Genomic DNA, 17,876 nt, shown 5'->3' with positions numbered 1-17,876 from the left:
GGGAGAACCTGTTTGGCATTGGATTTTTATTGATGGGGGGCAACTGCCTCTCCCTGCTCCCCCTTGGCTACGCCCATGGGTGCTTTGGACTCCGAATATAGTGTTATATTTGTTCCAAAGATCTTAACGTAGGACACAGCTTGCCCACTTAAAAATACATTTCCCCTTTTGTGCCCCCTCTGCACATATGGACCTCCCAACCTTCGTCCCAATGCATTGTTAAAACCAAAAGGGGCAATATCGAGGCGGTAAATGGAGCGCGAGATTGAAAGATTTAATCCCAAGGCGGCAGATTCAGAGGGCATCCTGAGATGGGACTCTCTCTCCCGTCCGCTCGGCGGAAGGATATGTTGGCGCTGTGCCGCAGCGGCCTTGGCGCGTGCTCGACGTAGGCGCTCTCTAGGCCTGGAAGTATCTGGGCAGCTTCCCTCCTCCCGCTACGGCCGAACATGGAAGCGCGCGAGCCGGGTAAGGTCCGTGCGCCGCCCCTCGTGGAGAGTCTTGCGCGCTCGCTGCAGCTGAGGGGGGAGAGAGAGGCTCTAGCAGCCCCTTCTTCCCTCCTCATAGCCGGGTTGGTCCCGCCCTGTTGAGCGCCGGCAGACCGCTGTCTGGCTCCCAATTATTTAATAACAACAAAAATCACCCTTCCTTCCATTTTACTGCTGAAATTTTCGAAAAAAAGCGCGGGGGCGGGGGCGTTGTAGAAACCGTTTTTTCCGTATGGAGAAAAAACTCAAGTTCCTCGGTGGGAAGTGCAAATATTTCGGATTTTGAGGGGGTTTCTAGTAGAAAAAAAGCCAAAAGAGATTCCCAAAGGTCTGACCTTCGCACACCCCTGATGTACAAAGTGAGGTCAAGCGTTCGTATCCGTTACAAAAAGAGAAACAATTTGAAGCCACTGAGAGAGAAGGGAAGCAACGGCTGGTGGTGTCCATTTTGAAACATGAAAAAAGCGCTGCCAGGGTTAAACTAGGGCAGTCTTTCCTCCTGCTTGTTAACCTGCAGGTATTCTGGACGCCGATTTCCATTAGGTCCAGCAAACGTGGCCAGTGGTAAAATAGGGGAGACAGTGTGGTATAGTGGTTAGAGCGCTGGTTCAGGACCCAGGAGACCAGGGTTCAAATTCTGACTCGGCCACTGAAGTTCACTGGGCGACCTTGGTGCCACTCTCTCTGAGCCTCACTTAACCTCACAGGCATGTGTGGATAAAATGGGGAGGAGAAGTATGTATGTTGCCTTGAACTCCTTGGAGGAAAGATGGGATATAAATACAGTAAAGGCAAGGTCAGACACCTGATCTATCCAGTACTGTCTATACTGACTGGTGCTCTAGGGTTTCAGACAGGACATTCCCAGGATTGAACCTGGAACTTGCCACTGAGCTATGGCAATTCCCCAAAGTGATGTTGAGGGTTGTAGTCCAATAATATTTGGAGGGCAACGGATTGGGAAAGGCTGAAATAGAAACTTCCACATGTTTTTGAGTGAAGATTTCCTTCCAGCCACCATGCATTGTGGTTTCTCTTCTTTTTTGCATGCACATGCTTGATTGGTTGCTTCTCGGGTGCACCTGCTAGAATGAGGAGCAGGGCAGGTGTGCTGGTGCAAATATTAACCTTTTGTTCTCTATACATAAATCACTGCTCACCTCTGTGGTCAGCTTGTGTGGGTAAGTGTAACATCTGTTGTGGAGACTTGACTGGAAGACTGAAAAATGCTATTTTGATTATTAGAGAGGAATAAATCAAGAGGATGCTGTTTTTCTAATCAGAGAAGCAATTGCTGCAATGTTACATACAAGACCCTGTGTCAGATAGTTTTATTGAAACACAGACAGAGAAAGAAATGGAGTGTCTTCAGAAATTAAACACATTACCACCTCTTAAGATTATTGATTTGTTTTGAGGGCTATGTTGCTAATGCTCCCACAGCTTTTTTATGATATAAAACTGAAGAGCATGTATGACTGAAGAGCAATTTGCCTGGAATAACCCGGTTCCATTTGTTGACAAACCCATGCCTCTGTCGACAAAAGCAAAACCTGCCACTTACTGGATTAAATTAATCTCTTACAACTTCTGATCTGGATGGTTGGTGGATCTCTTGTTCCATGCATACATACCTCACATAGTGCTACATTGGGCCTTCTAGGTAGTGGTGCCCACCCTATGGAATGCTGTCCCATTAGATTTCAAGGAGTTAAATAACTATACAACTTTTAGAATACATCTGAAGGCAACCCTGTATAGGGAAGTTTTTATACCCCAGCTGGAGGGGGTATAAATAATAAATAAATATTAATATTATTAATGTTTGATGCTTTCTTATGCTTTTATATAGGTTGGAAGCCACCCAGAGTGGCTGGGGCAACTCAGTAAGATGGGTGGGGTACAAATAATAACTTCTTGTTGTTAATTTCCACACATTGGGAAATCTCAGTATCATCTACACTGACTGGCAGCAACTCTCTAATACTTTAGGCATAGCACTCTCCCAGCACTACCTGGAGATGCCAAGGATTACACCTGGGACCTTCTGCATTCAAAGCAGATGCTGTGCCACTGAGCTGTTGCCCTTCCCCTTCAGAGGTTCCAATTGACTGTGATTCCTAGAAGACCCTGCTCCCTGCCTTGCAGGCCTTTTCCCACCTGGCCCAGGAGGGTGAGGCCCTGACTGACTACAAAAGCTGCTGAATTCTTGAGCTGGCATAGTGTTTAGGGGCTTTTGTTGAGGTGTGGGATAGTTGCTGCTATTGATGTTATTTTTTAAATTGTTTACAACTACTGTTTTTTGTAATTGTGTGGGTTTTTTGTATGTTGTAAGCAGCCTTGAGTGTGGTTTTAAGTTTGGAAAGGTGACATACAAATGAAATGAAGGACTGACTGATTAGCCTTTATGTTCAAATCTTTCCTTTATTGTCAATAATAGCTTATTTTATTCCTACTTTAATGCTAGGTATTATTTCTGTTTCACATTAGTTGTCTCTATTCCCCCCCACACACGGCTTAATAAGCTTTTGTAAGCTGTCTAACATTGACATTTATTCCCTCCAATGTTCCCAACATAGGGTGTTGGAGTGAAAATATATTGGATTATTTCCTGAATGCCAAACAAATTAAAACAAGAGATGGAGCTGAAATCATCTGGTACCATAGAGCAAATAATAAGTTACAAATGACAGAGGCGATACAGAGTAAGTATTTGCTGGACAATATATTTGAAAACAGACTAACGGTTAACTGAGAATATGATAAAAGTGGTTTATTTTAGTTTCACAATGTATCATGGAAGCACTTCTGAGGCCAGAGTTGAATTACCAGAGCGTTGCATGTGGTTTGTTAGAAGAATAGTTTGTTTATTCTGTGATCATCAAATCAGAGAGCTACTCGGTTGCCTGGCAGCCATGCCACTTCAGAAATGCATTTCTAGCCCTTATGTTTTGAGACAATATGTGAAAAATATGAGTGCATCATAAGCTTTATGCAACATTTTCTGAAGGCATTCCATTGTGGCTGCAATTATTTATTATATAACACCCTTTAAGCAAATTTCCAAGGTGGGAAAGGCAGAGAACCTTATGGCACGAGCCCATCCTAAACAGCAGAGAAGAAATTGCATGAAGTGATGGTGGTAAAATATTTGAACCCCCCGTCTAGGTATGTGACAGCAGTGGTGGAAAACCAATGTCCTTCAAGATGTTGCTAGAGTATACCTCTTGTCATCCCATTGGCCATGGTAACTGAGGCTGATGGTAGCTGAAGTCCAGCAACATTTAGAGGGGTCACAGGTATCCTACCTGCTCGGCTACAGGTAGAGGCGTACCTAGGTTCCCTTGCGCCCTTGGTGCCCCCATCTCCATAAAAAAGCATGATGTAATTAAATAATCACAAAAGACTTAAACTGGGGGCTTAACAGCAAATTCTATAAATGTCTACTCATGAGTACATATCACCAAGTTCAATGGGGCTTACTCTGAGGAAGGTGGGTACACAGGACTGCAGCCTAAATCTGGCATGCCAGAGGCAGGAACTTCTGAGAATGCCTCACTTCCCTTTTAGTGCAGAAAGGCACTAACTTGGAGGTTGCACACTTTACTCAGAAGTAAGCAGCACTTAAGTCGATGGCTTTTGCTCTCTGGGATAAGCATGCAGCAGCACACACACTGGAAATCAGTTAAGGTGAGAAAGAAACCAGTGATATTACGGTAGATATTTGAAGATGCCTATCATATCTTCTCTAAGTCCCTCTTTACCAGGCTAAACATACCAAATGCCCTCAACCATTTTTCATTATGCTTGGTTTCCAGGCACTTCAACATCTTGGTTGCCCTCCTCTGCACATGTTCCAGCTTGTCAATATCCTCCTTAAATTGTGGCTCCAATAACTGGACACAGTACTCCAGGTGTGTGACCAAGGCAGAATAGAGCAGGACTGTTACTTCCATTGATCAGGACACTAACTCTGCTGATGTAGCCAATAATAGCAATAGCTTTTTTTATTTTTTTGCACATCACACTGTGGACTCACGTTAAACCTGGGGCCTACTAAGACCCCTAGATCGTTTTCACATGCAGACCAGGTGCCCCCCATCTTATATTTGTGTAGCTGGCTCTTCCTGCTGAAGTGTAGAACCTTGTATTTGTCCCTTAGTTTGGGCCAATCTGTTGACGTCATATTGAATCCCGATTCTGTCCTGCAACATTAGTTACCCCTCCCATTTTGGTGTCATCTGCATATTTGATGAGCATCGCCTAAATACCTTCATCCAAGTAATTTATAATTCGGAATAGGTGCAAGTCTCTCCTTGTCCCGCCCTACTCCAGAACTCCCTTTTTGTGGGGACATACCATTTTAAATTACACCAGTTTAAGTTCTGGCTGAGTCCCGTTGAGGGACTTGCTCCAACATAGCCCCAGCTGCATTCAATATTTGCCGGATTAAAAATTGTTCATTTTGGCAGATCCTGGGTTGGAATTGCACTGTAAGTCTATAACCCTAATCCCATTGACCTGGGAATAGGACCCATTTAATCCAATGGGACTTGCTTTGGAGTAGATATGGTTAGGATTGGAGCCTAAATTGTTTGCCTTAAAAAGCACAAACATGAGAAATTAATTAAGTAGCTTCTGTGGAGTACAAAATGAGAAGAAGAATGCAATTAGTGTGCCTTTCAATTTACTGCCCACTCACAAATTAACTTGTCAACTGATTTTTTAAAGCAAAGATTGTTAAGCTTAATGTTTTAAGCTAGATACTTCTATTTCAGCAAACAACCGTGCTCTATAGTGTGATTAGGAAATATTTGTATTTATGAATATATTTAAAATAACACTGACAAGTCTATCTAAGTGAATGCAATAGTCCTGGTTTCCCCAAGCCTCCCAGATGAGCTATGTGAACAGAGATATTAATCTATGTTTCCACTGTCTGTGTCTAGTGATCTCCTTCAGGTGGATTAAACTGACTCCTAAGTGATACATAAATGTTAGATAGCAATAAAATTTATCCATGACAAATTTAAATGTCACAACACTGCTGTTTTACTTTTTCTGTTCATGTTTTTGTAAACAAACAGGTCCAGCTCACATGATAGAAGCTGATGTCCTTCTTTGTGAAGAAGAGGGAAGTGGTGAGCCCATCATGGCTCATCCACCTGAAACCAGTAGTGATAATACATTAAAGGAATGGCTGAATGAAATTAAAAACACTAGCAAGGGCATCAAGCTTGATTTTAAAAGGTATTTGGAATATATATAGATAAATGTTTGTAAGATTAAGGGTGCAGTCCTAAATGCACACATGCTTACTAAGAAGTAAGTTCCATTGAGCTTAGTGGGACTGTCTTCCCAGTAAACTTGCATAGAATTGCACAACTACAATTCTACAGTTCTGTCTTAACAGTAATTATAACATTAGATATAGCGAACAGCAAACCCGTTATTATCTCTTAGTTTTAAAGCATTTTAGGATACAATAAAAGAAAGCATTTTGCTTAGGTTAAACATTTCCCCCTGCAAAATTCCTCAGTTCCCCCCTTTCCCACTTTCATGTGATCTGCAGCCTCAGGTTTAGTCCATTGCATTTTCTCTTAATATAATTTATACCTTATCCTTCTTATTCAATACAGTACAACAAGGCAGCTTACAAAAACTAAAATTACAGATAAAAGCAAGACCAACAAGACGTTAAGAAATGGTCACATGCAGATAGAATATATGATGTTACAATGCAGCTGTTATAGATATTAGAATAGAGCTCGAACCATAAAGCATCACACTATATTTAATGATGTTTAATTTAATATGTACAAAAGTATTAATCACTTTACAGTCTGTTTATCATGGTTAATTTGCTGAGCTGGAATTTCATGGTGTAAGAATCTTTAGAAGCTGACAATAAAGAGCATTATATGAATCAATCCTAGTGTTACAGATAAGCGAGTAGCGCTGTGGTCTAAACCACTGAGCCTTGGGCTTGCCGATCAAAAGGTTGGCAGTTCGAATCCCCATGACGGGGTGAGCTCCCATTGCTCGGTCCCAGCTCCTGCCAACCTAGCAGTTCGAAAGCACACCAAAAGTGCAAGTAGATTAATAGGTACCACTCTGGCGGGAAGGTAAACGGTGTTTCCTTGCACTGCTCTGGTGTCAGTGTTCCGTTGCTCCAGAAGTGGCTTAGTCATGCTGACCACATGACCCAGAAAAACTGTCTGTGGAGCGGACAAACGCCAGCTCCCTCGGCCTGTAAAGCAAGATGAGCACTGCAACCCCAGAGTCGTTCGTGACTGGACTTAACTGTCAGGAGTTCCTTTACCTTTACTAAGATGTATTCAGATTACTTCTTCTGTCTTTACAGCCTAGCAGCTGTTAATCCATCAATGAAGCTTCTTGGAGACATAAAACTCAGGCAACCGGTTTGGATTAATGCAGACATCCTTCCTGGACCAAATGGAAGTAATTGTGTAGTAGATGCAAAGGGGTTTCTAGACACTGTGATAACCTTTTTTCCAGATGTAACTTTGTCATTAGGATGGACAACTGGGTGGATTAATCTAAAATGCAATAAAGGTAAGATTAATATTGGAATGCTTCGCAAGAATTCATCCACCTAATACTTTGCAAGATACAATATCATGTAGTTAATTTACCTAACTATGCATTCTAGAAAATTATGTCAAGCTGTTATGATTGACATAGTTTATATTTTAAATTTTAATTTGTGTTTCCTTGTACTTGGTCATCCTAGTTTTCTATCTGCTCCTTTCAGGTTTGGGACCTCTGATGCTGTTATGCTTTCTCCCCATTAAATAACATTAGGAAAGCTGCTCTGGGTGTACAAAAGAATGAGCATGCGGAGCTGCCCGCTTAAATTAAGTGAAAGTAACTTACTGTGAATTACTGTAACATGTGGAGTGTGCCTGGGTCATGTTAAAATCCAGGACTCTTATCTTCCATATGCCTGTACACACAGCACATTATGAAACCTGTTTTCCCAGCTATTTGAAAATAAATGTTGTTCTAGGTTTGTATGCTCTGAAGCCAACAGGAATTTGAGTCTGGATTTAAGATTTCTGAGCCCATTTCACAGCTTGGTGCTCATTGTCTCTTCCCCTGGTGCCTAGTTCCTGAAAAATTATTTCTGATCATTAACATTTTGTGGTTGTAACTTTAAAAAACCCATGCATGCTGCTGAGATGGCAAAATAAGTTCTTGAAAGAATTATGTGTTTTGTTTTTATTATTTTTTTAGGCTATAGTTTAGCAATGGTGCAAGAGATGGCCAAGATATGTAGAGATCTTACTCAGCCAATAACATTTCCTGTTCGAGCTGCTTTGGTCCGTCAGTCAATACCTGAACTACTGTGGTTATTACAGCAGTCAAACAGGTATAGTTAACATCAATTGGGGTGATTTGGATATTGGAGACCAACTGGGAGATTGGGGTGGCATGTAACAGTATGTTCATTGTCCATTGAGCATTTCTCCCTCATAGAACTGAATGGAAAGCTTCTGTACACAAATAGCTTAGCATTAATGCTAGTTAACTACCCATTCATTTTTTAAATCAGTGTGTCAGGTATATAGTTTCTGACATTGTTGGAATTCCCCAGTTTGGACATAAAAAGGAACTTGGACTTAATGCAAGTCAACCATGATGTTGGTGTGCTAGAGGAAGGAGCTGTGCAATGATGTTGAGAAAATATTAGCAGAGACACTTCTATCATTTTAATAATGGATTCTGCCTATCTTAAATTTTAACATTAATGTTATTTGCTTAAGTTTTATGTAGACTTCTATAAAATTAAACCAAAGTTTTGGTGACTTTCATTCCAGATACACTCTGACAATTTGGACAGGAAAACATGATGACTATTCCGTAGAAGATCTGCTCTTCATCAGAGATAGCTTTGATAAAAGTAGAGTTTTTTATGATATCTTAGAACCACAAAAGTCTGAGTTTAGAAAGGCCATAGGAATGCAAATTGCGGCATAAAGAGAACTGGCTGTGATCAGAGTTCATGTTTATGGAACGGGGCTTTTCCATATTCCGCTTCTCTTTGCAGTGCTCCTTGCTCACCCAATCTGCTTCTCGGGGCTGGGAATTCTTAGGATGGTATGGGAGTTGAGAGAGTTACACCTGGACATCAAATAGAACTTTTACTGTGGCTTTCCAGAAGTAGTTGTACTCTTAACTCCCATATTCCCTGACCACTGGTCATGCTTGCAGCGCTGATGGGAACTGGGAATCAAACAAAATATTTGGAGGACCACAAGCTCCCCATCTCTGACCTAATCTATGCAAAAAAAATTATTGTTCTGGATACCATAGTGCCACTATCCCATGAATACATGAAGTATAATATAATGGAAATCCACTGATTGCTATACCTACCGCCATGTTAACTCATTGTATATATGATCCATAGCCTAAAGTGGAGCGCTATAATATACCCATCTTAGCCTCAGTCATGGAAACACACCTGAAGGTCTTACAGCCAGCACTTTTGATTCTGCAATACTCACCTAGTGCACTGAAAAGAGTGATGGAGCAGGTAGAACTATTATAGTGCAAGCCTATTTCATCAGATTAATGAAATTAACTGATGAATAAAACTCTTACTCAGCCCATAAAAGCCCCTCTAAAGCACATAAGGTAGTCTATTTGTCATTCAGTTTATCAAGCACATGTGGGAAATTATTGCCTGGTCTCCCTCGCCCCCAAAAGATACATTTTTATTCCTAACTTTGCTGTTGGCTGCTGTCAGCGAAGGGGACAGTTACAGCATTGACTAACATTTAAGAAAGTGGATCTATTCAGTTAAACAGAGAAGTGATTCCTACCTCTCAAAAATAATTCAGATATCCAGGATTTTAGTATTTCTGTGATCGGGCAGTAGCATTTCTTACTCCTAAAAGCAAAAGGTATTTTTTTTTTACCTGAATGTGGAAACATTTTAAAAATCACCCTGCCAGTGTCGATGCAAGTCTATCTGCATTTGAATCAAGAGTTGGCATACTTAATCTTTTACATACCAGGCTGCAACATTTGATAAACATCATACTATACTTAGCATTATAATGAAACTACAACGAGTATTTTTATTCATTCTATTATTTATTTCAGAGTTTTTGTACCCAGCTCTTCCACTGGAGCAAAGGGTGGTTTACAACACAACATACAGTATAAACAGTACTATAATCTAAAAACAAAATAAAATCATACATCCATTATAAAACAGCAGTACTTAGCCCCAACTCCAACTAGCAGCAACACCATCTGGTTTTAGTTTGATTCTGCTTCAAATTAATGTTTAATTGAAAACAACTGCCACTTCAGTATATAATTCTCAAACATGTATTCCCTTTTAGTCTTCAATGCTCAAGTCCCATGCTTTTTGAACTTTTACAGAAGGCAAATTCATATCCATCCACTTAAAATGTCATTTTTTCCTTACCTGGATGTTAAGCTTATTGTGTTTTCTTCATTATCCACCTATTTGTAATCACAGAGCCTTTGGTTACAGTTTGAGTAGATTTATTTCTGTACTTTCCATAAACCTACTTTATGTTATCTCATAGAGCTCCCATACAAAGCTGGGCTGTTGTGCTTGGAAACTGAAGAATGTTATCCTTATGGGTGCATGTTATTTGCTTTATATTACCAGCATTTGTGTGCACTAGAAAATACATAAATGAAACTGTAATCGTTCTAAAATGATTTGATGTTGCAGAAATCTCTTTCCTCAGACTCAATAAAACTGTTTTTGAAATTACCAGCATGTCTTCGATACAGTTTCTCCTACATTGTTAAAAGACAGCTACTTATTTCTGTAATAACTTTATTAACATTTAAAGCAAAATTATACAAATAACTTGTGGGAGTTAGATTTAGAAAGTTTGGCTGTTACTTTGATAAGCTGACAAATGCAAGAAAGCTTCCCAACACAAGACTTTTACAAGCTGAGTTCTATGGCACTTCATAGACTAGTAAACTAATAATGGCATAAGCTTTGGAGGATAAGAGTTCACTTGATCAGAAGGAGATTCTAATTCGTTAACATTTAAGGATCTTTAAGTAAAGAATAACCTTTCAAAATTCTTATTAGGGCAATACCTTTTTTTAGGCTAACCAAAATGTCACCAAACAGTGTGCAAGCTTTCAAATTATCCTGACCTCTTTTTCAGGTTGTTATAAACAAATGGAGATGGCTGAGAGAAATTGGCTGGTGGTGGAGCCATGGAATCTGCGTCCAGTCACAGACTCAAGACAGAATGCAGGCAAAACTGTGCCCAAGGAACGGTGCTGGGGTTTTTCCTTAGGGGCAACCACCTCATGCCCTGCATTCCCGTCCCCCCAGATCCTACACCTGCAGCGATGGTCAGCAGCCCAGTTCCTGGCTGGCCCTTCTAATTCCCACCCCAGAAAGCTCTCCACATCCTTTCCTGGAGCATGACAGGGAGGGTGCAGGTGCACAAAAAGAAAGAAATGAACCATTGAGGAGAGAAAGGAGAGACGCTGTCACCACTAAAGGAGCAGCATAATGGGGGAAAGCCAGGGTGGTGGTGGTAGGAGGAGTGCCACCACATAGAGAAAGTGGGCAGAGACAGTGGGGAGATTAAGGCAATGGGATGGGGCGCACACTGATTTGGCCCAGGTCCCATTGGACAGCTGTGGTGGTCGGAGGTAGCAGCAGATATTATGATTAGGCTCTGCTAGGTGCAATGCAGGTTTTAGGTTGGCCCAAAGGCTTCTGGGAAGAATGAACATACAATGGTCCCACCAAACTTGGGAAGATATTTTTAAAATATTAAGTAGGCAAAGCACACCAGCTCTTTGGTAGGTGGAAAACAGGAATTTGTTTTTGTCACAGTCCACTGTAAATAGAAAGCTAAAATGTATCTCATGTCTGTAGAATATATAATCTCATAAAAAGTTACAAGTTACAACCTAGTGCATAGAGGAAGAGTGTAACAAAAGCTTAGAGAAATTGCCAGACTGCACAAAGAAATGGTTGTACAGTGGTACCTGTTTATGAACTTAATCAGTTCCGGGAAGTCCGTTCTTAAATCAAAACTGTTCTTAAATCGAAGCACTCTTTCCCTTATGAGGCCTCCCGCCGCCAGTGCCCTTCCACCATTCGGGTTCCGTTTGTAAACCGAGGTAAAGTTCGCAAACCGGGACACTACTTCCAGTTTTGCGGAGTTCGTAAACCGAAAAGTTCGTAAACAGGGCTGTTCTTAAACCGAGGTGTTGGGTTGGAATAACGTCAGACGAGTAGCAGGTGTCATGTGAGAGAGGCGTCTCTCGAGCAAGTCTCGAGGAGTCTCTTTTATTGAAAAGAAGCTGACCACATCTATGGAATTCAATTGTTGTATTCTTTCATGTTATGATCAATCATTAGTAATTGTTTTAGCCATATTAATCTTTAGTTATAATTTAATTAGGAGGTTTCATGCCTGTCTAGTTCCAGCTTCGTTGCCCAGCCTTTAATCCATCGATGATTAATGATCACATGTAATTCCCGCCTTGTACTTATGTTAACCAATCAGCAACAAGTTGCTTTGTGTTTGTATCAACCAATCAGCCACAAGCACACCTGTGGCAATGCATGTAATATTCAATAAAAGAGACTCCTCGAGACTTGCTCAAGAGACGCCTCTCGATGACACCTGCTACTCGTCTGTCGTTATTTCAACCCAACACCGAGGTACCACTGTAGTGGGAAATAGCTTTGCAGTGGAAGCAACACCACTGTTGCTTTGTTTTCAACCTATGAATTAATTCAGTGCATTTTGGATTCCATATTGGCAGGATTGCCAATACATCAGCTTCTGTGAGAAGTCATTACATTTTGCTTAAACTGGTATGACATCAACTCTATGAGTCTATGAGGATAAAATCAGATAGATGATAGCTGTAACATGTATAGAACTAAATCTTGTCATATTAGCATCATGCTCAAGTCATCAAGGAAAACCATTCCAAAAGATCTAGTGCTGAATCTTTGTATGTCTCAATTGTCGCATTGCTTCCATATATTGCTCAGCTTGCCTGTATACAATGCAAGGAAATCCACAGTGTGAGCATTAAGGAATATGCCAAACTAATTCCCCATTACATCTTAAAATTCTGGATGGGTTTTGAAGCTTAGAATTACACCTGAAAAGGGAACTCATACTGTTTCATTTTGAAATGCATTTGATAAATTCTATGGCAATTTCCAACCTACATTTGCTTCTCTGCAAGGTGAATTTATCTTTCTTTCAAAGAGAACAATTCTCCCATCTCTTTTTATGACAGTGGTTTTGATACTGGAAAACTCATTATTCCCTTAATCCTTTTTCTTATAACCTGAAATGTCAAACCCTTGGATGACATTGAACTGCCCACATTTGCATCTGTTTACACAGTGTTCAGGGAGCAGACTGGAATGAGTCAAGGTAAGCTCTTTTCTCTTACACATATGCCTATCCATTTGAAAATGCACATACTTCTACATAAATGTTGGGAGGGGGTGGTTAGGCAGTAGAGAACCCATGTATGAATTCATATCAAATACATTATTTACATGTGGAATTACAGGTTTATCCCAAAACATCAAACAATCCAAAAGGATATACAATTTTGAATTTATAAAAATAAATTACATATAAATAAAAGCATGAGATAATTTCCTGAAAGCTACTGGTACTACATTTCAGTCTTTGTAAGGAAGTTATTTTACAAAATTTATCAGATACAGGTATATAAATATTGTACAATATGGGGGGGGGCAAAGAGATGTTTACTTCAAGCACTCTATGATACGTGCATGAAGGGGAAAGGTAAAGTTGCCCCCTGTTGTCCACACATTCAGCAGACCATTTTAAAAGGAGCCCATGTGCTGCAGTTGTACACATGTCTGGTCCTTGGTCAAATAAAACCCCAATCAGGTAGTCTCCTTTGCCACAATCCACTCAACATGTGGACGCCAGGGGTAAGATTGTCATATCTACACATACTGTGCATCTGGAGAATTTGCAGGTTAACAGCCCTCAAATGAGGCAACTGGTATGACATGAAAACATTTACTTATCGTGATTAGATCAACATGATCTATTCTATTAGTGAGAGAGAAAACAAACTAAAGTGGAGCATTTAAGACTGCTTCAGATATAAAATAACTTCCCAAACAAAAATAATTTCCAGTGCATATGTTCCTACCTTGATTATGAAAAATATAGATTATAACAATGATTTTCATTTCAAGGAGGGTACTGTTTTGTGTTTGCAAGGCGACTTAGGGCACCTGGTCAATATTTTCTCAAAATCATGTTTCTTTGAAAGCTTGGGCTGCATACTGCAAAAGCAAGTAGATGCAACAGAAACAATCTCAAGTCTATACTCATCTTTCTGAGATGTAATATGGAACTTACCAGCTGAATGTAAAAATTATTTAAGTTGCTAACTTTTAAGAGGGGTTATGAGCCACTACTGAGTTTTCCTCCCAGACCAAATGCTTTTATTTGGGTTGGGCACCGGGTTTGGTGGTACACCCCTTAGGGAAAATTCTTGCCCAATGCCAGAAGTTTCACTAGCTTCCTGGTACCTTTCTTAGTCTATCTGCTCATTGTAGCTACCGCTTTTATCTATTACTTCCTTATTTTCAACTGTGGGGGCCATGCACTAGGGTGTTCTTATAAATGTTGGTGGCAAGTGCAGGTATCTATGAGGTCTGGCATTATTTGTATGTTTTTGTGCTGTGAGTAGCTTCTCAAGCCCAGCATGTAAACAGCTGAGCTATACAAGTGTGTCATCAGCAGTCATAGGACTGCCTCAGCCCATGACACCCACAGCTGGAAGTCAAGACAGATTGACTCACATCTGTGGCTGAATAATGGGACATATGTCAGTGAACAAATATGAACATACCATGGAAGAACAGTCAGCCTAACTGAAATTAATGGCTGTGGGTGTCATTTTCCAATATCAGTAGTTTCCAAAAAATACCCGTTGAAGCTTAAGATTTGCCTTTGTTGTTTTATAATTTGTCAGGAGTCAACAATTATTTTAATATACCCGATTCATCTTTTTTTTTAAATAAGGGGCATTCTTGAGCCGTGATATCTGTTATAGCCTTGTTTTCAATGTAGGAACACAGAATGCAGTGTTTAAAAAAGTGCACACAGTAACTAGACATCTTAGCTACACTCAAGTTTTGCTATGTTTTGGGTCATATGGATGCAGTGGAAGGGTTGTCAGAGGCAATCCAGTGCTTCCACTGTTACACCCGCACCATCCCAGCTCAGCCCTAGTTCCATTTAGCAGCACTAATGATGGTGTCAGGAGGACAGCTCCCCCCCCCCCATCACACACGCTGCTACGGCTTTTATCTAGGCTGAGCCTATATTGTTTAATTGGTTGTTATTATTTAAATTACATTTCTGACACACCCTTCCTTCCAAATGAACACAGGGCAGCAAAGTAGCAAAGCAATACATTTACAAATAATTTAAACCCCCCACATTTTAAAACAATTAAAACTGTCTTAATTAGTGCAGTAAAGGCTCAAATTAGAATTTGCAGCCCTATGTCTGATAGCTGCTTTGCTTTAAAATTTGCCTCAAATACTTAGGAAGTTAATACAATTTTTACTGTCTCCCATTTGGGTGGTACCAGTTGATATTTGATGGTTCAGCTCCCCTTTATTGCTAAGCCAAAGGCCATTGCCAATCATTCAGGAGTACAATAGAAAAGGAAAAAAAACACAGAACGCTGCTCAAAATATTATAAATAGCACAATGCATTGCAATATCAGATCTTTTCCAATAATAAAAAAACTATTAAACTCATTAGAGAAATGAGTCATAATTATAAATGCTCATTTATAATTCATTCAGCACTACTATCTGGAATGCTTTACTCTACTTTATTAGGAAGGAAGCAGATTTGCCTGGGATAAGAAGCACCACTAACCTTACAGCCTCCCCCATTTTGTTCAATAGCGCTGTTGTTTTCTGCTATGGGTTGTATGGAGACCAGGGGTGGAGGTTCATTCATGGCTTCCCTCCTCAGATCACCCTGTTCTTTTTGAGATGGCAGGCATGGGGGGAAATATATACCTGAAACGTTTTTGAATATTAATTCCCACAATAACTCCTCATCTGCAGGAAGGTAAGAAAACAGAATGGGGGTGAGGTTGGAAGACAATAACATGAGATAGCATGGGATGCTGGGTAAAGAACTGTTTTGGAGACAGCCTTGGAGTTGGTGGAAGTAACAGGTGAAGAGGCTATAAGTGAGAACCTGGATACTGATGAGAATCTCTTTGTAACAGAAACATTGTATAGCTGCATATTAATTAGTATAGAATAGCTATCTTCTTTACTATGGATTTACTGTCTTTGTATAAGTGAGTAAGCCAAAGCACTACTAGCCACCCTGAACAGAATATTGTTAATTATTCAGGGCCTTCAGTCAATAACATTTGCTTTCTGATTAGATCAGAAATTGCTGAAAGATTAAAGCCACAAAACATTTTCAAGTAACAACATAGTGCCAGTTATCAGCGAACACAGAAATCTGATAAATGTTTCACAGGAACTGTTCCAGTACAAAACACTAATGCTGACATTTACAATATCAGCACTCTTTCCCACTCCAATAAAACGCAAGTAAACAACAGAGCTGCTTTTCATAGCAAATGTCTGTAGGATGTGAAAGATCTGGAGCAAAGATAAAAAAAAACCTGCCCCAATTTAGCAAGATCTATGCTGCATGAGCAATATAATAATAATAATAATAATAATAATAATAATAATAATAATAATAATACTTTATTACTTATACCCCACCCTTTTGGCTGGGCAGCTCCCAACATAACATAAAAAACACAGTGAGACATCAAACATTAAAAACTTCCCGATACAGGGCTGTCTTCAGAAAGCCATGTAATTATTTCTTTGACATCTGATGGGAGGGTGCTCACAGAGCAGGTGTGACTACTGAGAAGACCCTCTGTCTGCTTCCCTGTAACTTTACTTCAGTGAGGGAACCACCAGAAGGCCCTCAGAACTGGACCTCAGTGTCCAGGCTGAATGATGGGGGTGGAGACACTCTTTCAGGTATGTTGAATTGGATTTGTGTTTTAATGCACATCCCTATTTAGAGGCACCAGAAGCTACATAAACCAGAACTGGGGGCAGGTGGGCTGTGTAACTGCATTCAAAGGAGAGAAAAGTGAGATCATTATGCCTTTACCACACTTGAATTGTAACAATAACTACTGGAGGTCTATAGCCAGTGTTTTGACTAGTTTTTCTAACACACTCCCATCCCCAAAGCCAGTCCACCCATGAGGCAAGGTGAGGCAACCACCTCAGATGGTAGGATCCATAAGTGATGTAGATCTTTATTCCCCACTTGTTCCTGATGTTGACCTTCTCTTCCTTCTTCTTCCCTTGCAGGGAGGGGAAGCGCCATTTTACAGTTTGCCTCAGGTGCCAAAATGTCTTGGACCAGCCCTTCCTGTCCCACAAACAATGGATCATGGGAGGAATCTCTCCCACAGTCCCAAACAGAAATACTGTCTCTCTCACCATTTTTTTCCTGTTACCTTCTGACTCGTCTCTACCCTAGCTGACATTTTGGTGGCAGCTTCTTTTTCATAATCCCAGACTACATAGTCTCTGCCAACGTGCACATCAAAGAAACTTGTCTGCCAGGCACTCCATGATAACGCCCAACTTTGCCAAGATCCTGCTTTAATGATCCATGCATGCACACACAAATACACACAGTTGGAGAGAAGTCACATGAGATTTGATTGCATACAATCAGTAGTCATTGCAAAGAGCAGCTTGCTAATTCAGAAGAGGTAGATGACAGCAGCAAAAGTAATGGGGAGGGGACTCACTTTCCCTTCTTTGTCTCATGCCGTTGCTGCTTCTCTCTGTCTTCCCCAGTGCCTTTGAGACTTTAAGGGAGAAAGGGAAGGAATAAATGCAAGACCTGGTGGAGGAGATATCTCTAAGTGCACAAAGCAATACATTTAACAGCCTCAATATGTTTTGATTAAAATCTGTGTCAGGGATACAGTAAAACAATAATGCTTTATGTTCTCTCACTTTGAGAACACTTTCTGATTACAGCACCCTGAAAAATATTTTAATTGAAACATAATAATTATAATAAATTACTGTTTGGTGCACGCAGAGCTCCCTTTCGTCCCACTTTCCCCCTCATAGTGAATCCTCACCCTAACGACTATATTATTTAGGCATCTATCACAAAAGATTCCCACAATCCATCGAATCCTATAAATTCAAGAATGTGGCCAGAGGGAAAGAAAGTGTTTGGGGATTAAAAAACCAAAAAAGCAGCAAAAGCTAGAGTTCAATG

The 17,876-nt window shown here is 40.4% G+C and overlaps 1 protein-coding gene across 13 annotated transcripts; it reads left to right on the top strand.

Moving 5' to 3' along the window:
- The first annotated feature begins 226 nt into the window (after positions 1 to 226).
- Positions 227 to 17,598, top strand: FAM151B (family with sequence similarity 151 member B). Of its 13 annotated transcripts, none has more exons than XM_083465507.1 (9): positions 227 to 473; positions 3,068 to 3,193; positions 5,576 to 5,738; positions 6,853 to 7,064; positions 7,746 to 7,881; positions 8,330 to 8,412; positions 10,682 to 10,796; positions 12,908 to 12,937; positions 16,943 to 17,598. In XM_083465507.1, the coding sequence occupies exons 2-9, from the start codon at positions 3,175 to 3,177 to the stop codon at positions 17,112 to 17,114; spliced, it is 930 nt and encodes a 309-aa protein (XP_083321633.1). In that variant the 5' UTR covers positions 227 to 473; positions 3,068 to 3,174; the 3' UTR covers positions 17,115 to 17,598. The 13 variants fall into 13 exon arrangements, 10 of the variants coding, with proteins under 10 accessions (XP_083321633.1, XP_083321629.1, XP_083321628.1 ...); XM_083465503.1 differs by having other exon boundaries at positions 229 to 468; XM_083465499.1 differs by lacking the exon at positions 227 to 473 and adding an exon at positions 507 to 571.
- The last annotated feature ends 278 nt before the right edge of the window (positions 17,599 to 17,876 follow it).

Source organism: Podarcis liolepis (assembly GCF_965112155.1).
Source record: "Podarcis liolepis genome assembly, chromosome: 11".
In the NCBI taxonomy this organism is placed as follows: Eukaryota; Metazoa; Chordata; class Lepidosauria; order Squamata; family Lacertidae; genus Podarcis; species Podarcis liolepis.
Note: the sequence above shows the minus strand (reverse complement) of the source record. Positions and strands in the feature narration are given on the sequence as shown.